Source organism: Theobroma cacao, chromosome 2, assembly GCF_000208745.1.
Source record: "Theobroma cacao cultivar B97-61/B2 chromosome 2, Criollo_cocoa_genome_V2, whole genome shotgun sequence".
Lineage (NCBI taxonomy): Eukaryota > Viridiplantae > Streptophyta > Magnoliopsida > Malvales > Malvaceae > Theobroma > Theobroma cacao.
The window spans coordinates 15,285,161-15,294,267 of NC_030851.1; the positions used below are offsets into that span (position 1 = coordinate 15,285,161).

At 29.9% G+C, this 9,107-nt stretch overlaps 1 protein-coding gene across 1 annotated transcript; it reads left to right on the forward strand.

The window, feature by feature from the left end:
- On the forward strand, nucleotides 4,098-7,615 carry LOC18608942 (probable WRKY transcription factor 75). The gene is made up of 2 exons (XM_007043867.2): nucleotides 4,098-4,601; nucleotides 7,169-7,615. Exons 1-2 carry the CDS (start codon nucleotides 4,222-4,224, stop codon nucleotides 7,344-7,346), a joined length of 558 nt encoding a protein of 185 aa, XP_007043929.1. The 5' UTR covers nucleotides 4,098-4,221; the 3' UTR covers nucleotides 7,347-7,615.

Below are 9,107 nucleotides of genomic sequence, written 5' to 3' on the forward strand. Positions count from 1 at the left end.
CTTAATTGTGGCTCTTATTCACATTTGCATTATGTAAAGCAAAGCTACACACAATACACACCATGTACCAAAATGCTCAAACATGGAACACTCCGTTTCCCTATGGTAGCCACGACAACGGTTTACCCTCTCAGTTGAAAATGTATTTTGGTATATGATCAAATAAATTTTTATAATTAATTATTGATTAATTATTTTTAATTAAAATATTTTTTATTATTTTATATTCATATGATGTTTACGTATTGTCATCGTAAAATGTGAAAAATATGATATGATCGTACCATCATGTCACATTAATATGTTATTTTATCATTTATTATGACATGTTAATATATCACATCAATGATATGTTATATAAAATGATAAGTGTTATTTTGATTAAGTCAAATATTAATTATAAAAATTTATTTAATTAAAAATAAAAATATTAAAACTTTTTTTATTTAAAATAAAAATACAAAAATTTGTTTAAATATAATAAAAGTATAAGAGCTATTATATCTTTTTTATTTTCCATCACAATTACTTCAGAAGTGCATATATTTAGATATACTATTTGCATATTTAACAGCAATTGGCGGCAATTATGGATACAAATTAACATCCTGAAAGACATTAGTATTTTATATGGTCCCACGAGGCATAAACATATTGCAGGAAAAAAAAAGAAAAAGTTACATATTCGCCTTGAGTGTATATTTGGGAAGTCAAAAGGCTCGACTCTGTAGTACCGCGCTGCACATACTGCGCCACAAGGCTGGCCTGCAGCGGTGAATTGCCTAAAATTGGTAGCTAGGTGATGTTCGGTGAAAATGCAATCTGGCAGCAACTACCAAGCCACCAAGGGTCCTTCCTTGCCACCTCGCTAGAACGTTCACGGAGCATTAATAAAACCAAGTTTAACTTCGGGAAATTTTGTGAAGCATGTGTTAGGGTTAATTTTGTAGCTTCAAGCCAAGTATTGCTTGCATAATAGGGTTTTCTTTTGCTCAAGTACAAGCGTTCCAAACCACCGCTCTCTAGTAGCTAAGTTAGCTAGCTAGGCCCTACCACAAAGCCACGTCAGAAACGGCCTGCCCCTAGTGCTGGTACTTATATCCTAGCAATATAACTAGCCCCTGGCCTTGACGTAGGAATATTATACCAGTAAAGAATTTTAGATTTCCCTTATTCAAAAGTAAAAACAACAGCACAATCAGCTAGAATAATTAAATAGCATTTACAATTTTTTTTTTTAAAATCTGAACAGTTTTAATTAAGACAAAATGCATTATTTTAAGATAATATTAATTAAGTTGGAATTAATGTTATATCTTTATAAAATACAATGTTCCTTTTTTATCATTTATATATTTTTTAATTATTTTCAAAGATCCTTTTCAAAAAAAATTATTTTTCAAAAATTAGAAAAAAAAATAAAGTGTAGGCATTTGAGTTTGTTTTGACTGAGAGATACTAATTCAATTATATTTCAATTATAGTAAAATTTTTATAAATTAATATTCTTAAAATTATGAAAATTTATTAATTATTTGATATATTATTTAATCAATAAATTAATAATTTATTAATTTATATATTACTTTATAAAAATTTAAATTATCAAAGTATTGTTTAGTTCTTTTTAAAATATTAAACTTAATACATGTATTGCGTATTATAATTATACGAATATTTTCAAATTATCAAATTACGAATTATTATTATCTGTGATAAGTAAATTATTGATAACATCATGAAAAATGACAAAAAAGATGAAATTGAAAAGTACAATAGTTTTGTACTAGAGCTTATCTCATCCAAAGATGCAATTAAAGTAATAATGGTATTGTATAATTTTCTCTCACAATACAAAAATAATATATCAAAACTTCTTAATGTAGAAAGAAAAGTTAGAGATGAAATCTAAAGAGACATTAATTTAAAAAAAAAAAGTAATATTAGAATATTTTTTACAAAACCTCTTAATTAAGTCATGTATATATATAATTTTGATATATAAAGAGATTATTAATTTATAAATTAAGTAAGATCTATGTATTTTTTTAAAAATATATTATTTTATAAATTTAACGAATTATTGATTTATCACATTAATTTCAAGTCGGAATCAATAAAAATAATTATTTAATTAAAATTATTAATTTAACAAGTACTAATTTATAAAAATTTTACTATATATATATAAATTATATTATTTTAAACACAAAACTATATATATTTCTTTTTTTAAGACAAGTAGTACTTGTAAAGATGTCGTACATACCAACTATGTCAAAATTCCATGAACAACAGCTGATTTAGTGGTTTGAGAGGGCGCGCTCGCCAACTGACCTGCAAAAATTTCAAACCACGTGATGTAATGGTTTCACGACTTTTTGTTGGTTTAAAGAATATTCAAACACACATTTCCACGTGGTCTTATATATTATACCCTTTCCTTCTCTCCCTTGGAAAAACTGTGCAGTACGACAAATTGCATTAGTTGAATCCAGTATTGACCCTTGGTATTTGTACGACCATAAGTTATATGTCAATTTAGCCATGCATGATAAAGTTCTACTATCTCGTATGTTTATCTATGTATAAATGGACATATAAATATTTCTTTCGGCTCGTTATTGCATACTTAGATATGAATTTTCTCCGCTTCGGCTCCTCTCTTTTGGCCTTGTTTAAGTCAAAGAGAACGGACTAGCAATAGTTGCAGATTTCCAACTTTCTACATCCATTTGAATCCCATCAATCTTGCACTGATCATGCCTCCAAGTGTAAGGAAATAATGGAGCTTATTTATCAAATAATATTGTGGAACTAGTAGCTTAACTGTGGATTAACATCCTATATGTAACATTAAAAATGTTTAAAACATCCTAAATATATAGTTTATATATACATAAATTATAGATTAATCAAATATAAATCATATTAAAAATATGAAATTGTGTAAACTAATAACTGATATAAGTAGAATCCCTTTTACATACATACATAATATATATGTATGTATGTATGTATATTTTTTTATATAAAAATTAGGCACGGATGGATAACAAATGAGATTATCTAATGATTTTTTTTCTTGTTCTTAATTTTGAAAACTGGGTCATTATTACCGAGATTTTGAGCTTGAAATATTTTGGCTAAAAATTACATGATCTAAAAAATATATTGAATCTGTATATCTTCCCAATTAATTATTCTACAATGATAGATGCATTGATATTAATTAAAATTGTTTGGAATACAAACATTTTTCAAATTAATCAAGATGATTACTCTATATATTGGCACGTGACCACTTAAATGACTATGTTAATTTATAAATTTTATTATTTATAATCGAACAGGCACGGTGACAATCTTAGTTAAACTATTTGTGAAGTAAAAATAATAATAAAAAAAGATTATTGGGGATGTATAGAATCATTTTTCATTACTCTTTAATACGGGGATTACTGGGAAATGTGTTGTCTTTTCTCCTCAACTTCTTTTCTTGTTGGTTCGCCCACTTAAGAGGCGGAGTTTTGTCATGTTTGTCACAGTGGAAGAGGAAAGGGAACCATGTGGTTCTAGACATGCCAGAGCTGGCGTTTTGTTGCCAAGAGGATGACATACATGGAAGAACACAACTGAAATCCAGAACGCATATGCTGACCAGTAAACTGTTTGACTCTGCCCAACGCGATAAATAAATGTTTAATTAGCTCAATTTATTTTTTATATAAACCTATTAGCAATAAACAAAATGCTCAAAGAAAAGTAGTCATGGACGAAACTGAAATCTGGTCAAAACCAATTAAGATTTATTATACTGTATAGTAATTTATACTAGTATTAGATTTTATAGCAATGGCCAGCATTACTTTCTTTTCTTACCTATAATCATGAATCTCTCTAATATTTCCCTCTCTATTCCACAGAAAAGAAAATAAAAATAATACTATACTAGAAGTATCTTTGTTGTACCAGCTTCTTTTACTAATCTCCACTATAAATCGATTTTACGTGCGGTTCACGACAGCGGACATAGGATAAGGGAGATGACTGCTATAGCCGCCTTCCTGTTTTAAATTTCCTTTGCATCGTCTCACCGTACAAGCATTTTTCACACTTAATAATTCGTTTTATAATCACTATATCATCACATCTCTCTGCCTCTCTTCTCTCTATCTCTCTCTGTTCCTTCTTCTTCTTCTTCTTCTCTGTCTTTTTAACATGGAAAATTTTCAGGGATTTTCCCCTAATTCATCGACATTATCAGCATCTTCCTTGTCATTAAACATGACGAATTCGCTTGGTTATGCTGAATTTCAAGGTAGCAAGGCTAATGGGCTATTGGGATTAATGGCGGAAATGGAAGTTCCGGCCAGCTTGAATGTGCACAACATTTCTCAGAACAAAAACTTTCCTGAGATCAACAGCTTGGCTGGGACTGAAACTGAAACTGAAGTGAAATTAGGTAAGAAAAAGGGAGACAAAAAGATAAGAAAGCCGAGATATGCTTTTCAAACAAGAAGCCAAGTTGATATTCTTGATGATGGCTATAGATGGAGAAAATATGGGCAGAAAGCTGTGAAGAATAACAAATTTCCAAGGTACGCAAAAAGCTCCCCTTCCCCTTGTCGGAGTCTATTCCTTCCTGTTTGATATTTATTAAGTGAATTGTTTCGAGTCATGGATTTAGCATATCATGGATGTCTATCTTAGATGCACATATAAAAACAAAGTAGCTACTTCAGAATCTTCAGATTCGAAAAGAGTTCCGATGATTAGGATTTGACCCTTGCTGAAGATATGAACTGTATTGTATATTGCATAAAACATTTACTTAAAATCTAAGGGATAGAATTTCATCGGCTACATATCCAATGTCTCAGAGTAAAAAAATAAGGATGCCATATGAAGACTTGACTCTGATTGCTGAAAAATGAAGAACAAATTCCTTTTATAGCACTGGAAAATCCAAATTCATGACCAAAAGAATTAATTACAACTGTATGCAAATTCTTAATCGCTGTGCAAATGTTTCTACGTTTATGGGAAGGTACCGGAGATTATTCGTCCCTTCCATCCTGGAGTAAACTGATCCTTTCTTAGAAACGATAAATTGATCAGCTGATTACTTAGTATCATCTAAAGCGTCTTTCAGCAAGTGATGACTCTTTCAGAACATCTTGGTTTCCTCCCAAGGCAATATTGATCAAACAAATATTAAACCCTTTAGTGTCATTGATATATGATCGTGTCCCAACAGTTTGTCTCTGCCTACCTTTTCAATTTTAGTTCGAACCCAGCATTAAGTACTTGCTAACACACGTACTGCCTAGACAGTTTAGCGAAAGGATGAAGTTGTAAAAAAGAGAGAGAGGAGAAAAATTAAGGAAGAAAGAGGGAAAGGTTGCCAGCCTAAAACCAAAAGGCTTGCACCCTAACTTAGGGCGTTAGATTGGGCCGGGGTGACCCTGTTTGTCATGGTTTGTAACTTACGACTCCTTTCGGCCTAGATAGGCCGGTTTAACTTTAACCTTACGTACAGAAAAGTTTCATTAATTAAAGCAGAATTATAAATAGCCGGACAACAACAAAAGCAAGAAGTGGCGAAAGCTTTCAAGCTTATTGATGTTGTCATGTGGCCATATATAATCCATACACAAGTAGGCGATGGAGGCCAGACAATAATAAATGGGAACCTAAAAAAGGAGTAGTGCAGGAGGAAAATGAGTGTAATGGTGAAAATAGAGGGGAACTTATGAGGTGCTATGGATAAGTGTACTCTTATGGTAATTTGATGCAGGTCTATTTTTCACTACAAAATCAAGCTCCAGCTTGCTTTCTTCTTCATGGATTTAATGTATCATGAACCACAATCTCAGAACTCTATATGTACATTGGCTGCCTATATTCCATGCATCTTGCAAATTCCACTTGTAAGCTTCACAAGCATTAAAATTTACTGAAATTAGGCACAACTACCCTAGGAATTGAAATTACATAATCGAACTGGTTAGAAGTGAGATATATTTGAGCAGAGATTCACAGTTCTCAGTGTTGGCCTTGTTTAATTTGTTATACCAAAATATATATACAAACTGGCTAGGCATGCACTAGGCCATAGACTTGTGCCTCGGTAGTTAAGACTTGCACTTGCTTTAGCAAAGTTTTCCCTTGTTTATGCATATTGTAACCTTCTTGACCCTTGTAATTTAATAATAAAATCTTTGTAACTCTTGCTGTTTTCTTTTAACTAAGGTTGTTAATTAATGCACTATTAACGGAATTTACAACTTTCATATATAAGAAATTAATATATTTATGCTGAATCTTTTAGCTGTAAATAAGGAAATTAATATCGAATTATTGAATTAAGTTTATGGTTGGCATATTTTCTTACATATTTTTACTTTGGTCTATGGCAAATCAAGAAGTTATTTTTGCTTATTACAATGCTAAACAAAACCTTACTATATCTAGTTAGCTCTCTAAATTTACATGCTGTCCCAATGTCAAACATATATAGTACATGTATGATCTGACTTGGACAAACAAGGTCAGTAGATGTCCTGATCTGTAGAAATTTTATAAATGGCCATGACCGAAGTGACAGTAAAAAATTTTCCAATTTCTACTTGCTTCATTTGAAGTAGCCAACTCATGGAATGTCTTCATTCATTAATTATTTATGACCCTTCAAAATTATTATTTTGCTGTTAAAGTCAACTTCAATGAAATATTTAGCTCTGCCTCTATTGACTATAGCTAAATAAATGCCAATGACGAATAGGTTCACATGAATACACGTGCATGCATGACAAACACACCACTAATTTAATTATTTTAACCATGCATGCTTCTGAAGTTGTCCAATTATTTCTATGCATGTAATTGAAGTTGGAAATCAATTATTTGGAACCAAAAATCTCCCAAAACTTCAACTTGTTAGCTGAAATGATATATAAAGTTAACGTAGTTACCTTTATAAGACTAAAATTTGATCCTTAGATTAAGTTATAATAACATGCGTTTACCGTTAGACTTTTTTCCTTTCTAGAGTTTTTACGGCTTCATATATCTGTATAGATTAACATTTAAAACGTAATTGATTTAAGTAGAATTATTATTAATTTATTATCATATTATCTTTAATTCAATTATTGTTTTACAGAAGTTACTATCGATGTACACACCAAGGATGCAACGTGAAGAAACAGGTTCAAAGGTTAACCAGAGATGAAGGAATTGTCGTGACAACATACGAAGGCATGCATTCACATCCCATCCAAAAATCTAATGACAACTTTGAGCATATCTTGAGTCAGATGCAAATTTACACGTCCTTTTAAATCAACAAGGAGCAGAAATAGATATTTTCATACTCATAAATTACTTGTAAATTAAGAATTATGCATTATATATATTGAATTAAACTTCAAAATAAAATGCATGTACTGCCAATGAGAAAATGCCTTTGGGATCATTTCTTAATTCTCATGCACAATGGGAAAATGGTAGGTTTTTATTTCTCATCTAAAGATTCATAGTGATCCACAACAGAGAGAACTTGTATTGTAATGACATATAAGAATAAGAAATATGCAATTTACAATTAAAAAGGAATATTTATTTATTTTGGTTTAATATACAATGGTGTCAAACTATAAAGTACTTACGCTTAAAGCATTTGAATTTTGAAAGTTTTATTGGCATTAAATTCCAACTGTCATTTTGTTATACTTCTTTGCTGTTGTGATGTATATTCAGCTAATTTCTAATTTTGGAGAAACTGGCAATTAGCACACATACTAGTTACCTAAGTATGAAATAATGAAACATATGTAGGGTTCTTCATGTGCCCAACAGTGAGTGAAATTAATTAATATAATAACTAGTTTGGAATCAGATAATGTTCTTTGAACAGTAATTAACTCTTTTTTGAATTGTTCTAATTTTACTGTTTTAAGAACAGTAATTATAAAGCATCAAATTTTATACCATAAAAGTTTGCAATTGTTTTTTGCTAAAAAAAAAATTTTCAAGTTATAAGAGGATAAATTCGATATTCTTTAAATAAAACGGAATTATACTTGATGTTATGGGCACTAGACCTGGTAATTTTGGATACGACACGAGAAGACACGGGTTAAATAAGTTTTGGGTTTAGTCTTAACGTGTTTCGTATCTAATCGTGTTTGACACGTTAAGACATGAAAATTTTCGTGTCTTAACGTGTCAAACACGACAAACACGTTTAAAACATGTTTAAACATGTTTACTTAATCCTGTTATCGTGTTTAAACGTGTTATCGTGTTTAAACGTGTATACATGATAAGTTTATTAACCTATTAAAAAATAATAGTTAAAGATTATTTTAACTTTATATAAATAATTTTAAATAATTATTTTAATAAGTTTTTTAATTTTATAAATGTAATAATGTAATTATTACAATTGAAAATTATGAATGATTTTTTATATTACTAGTATTTGAAAGTTAGATGTTAATGATGTATTTTATCATATTATATGATAATGAATTTTACATATATTATTTATACTAAATTATTATATTTGATGTTATTATTATTTTTATTTTGTTATAATTATTTTTATAATTATAGATTTTAAATTTAAATAATAAAATTATATTTAATTGTAAATATTTTTATTTAATCATGTTAAACGTGTTAATCGTGTTAAATGTGTTATTAATCGTGTCGTGTCATATATTGACATGTTTAATAAACGTGTTAATCGTGTCGTGTCGTGTTACATGTTTGTTAAACATATACGTGTACGTGTTTTAAATTTAAGATACGAATATTAAACGTGTTGTGTTCGTATTTAACCTTAACGTGTTTCGTGTTTAATCGTGTCTGACATGTTTGTGACATAAAAACACGAATTGCTAGGTCTAATGGGCACATAAAGGAAAGACACCCCTCAGTGTTTGATAGTCGAGGTTGTAAACGATAGACACTTTGTAAGCATTGATGGATCATCATGGTTTATTAGATAGACATGCATCATGACGAATGTTTAACATGAATCTCATCAGAATTTCAATTTCAAATGAATGGGGCCACTATTTGGAGTGTCATCCACA

Coding starts and splice junctions, on each gene's coding strand:
- LOC18608942 (XM_007043867.2), top strand. CDS start 4,222: ATGGAAAATTTTCAGGGATTTTCCCCTAATTCATCGACATTATCAGCA. Junction 4,602..7,168: donor AAGAATAACAAATTTCCAAG/GTACGCAAAAAG, acceptor ATTGTTTTACAG/AAGTTACTATCGATGTACAC.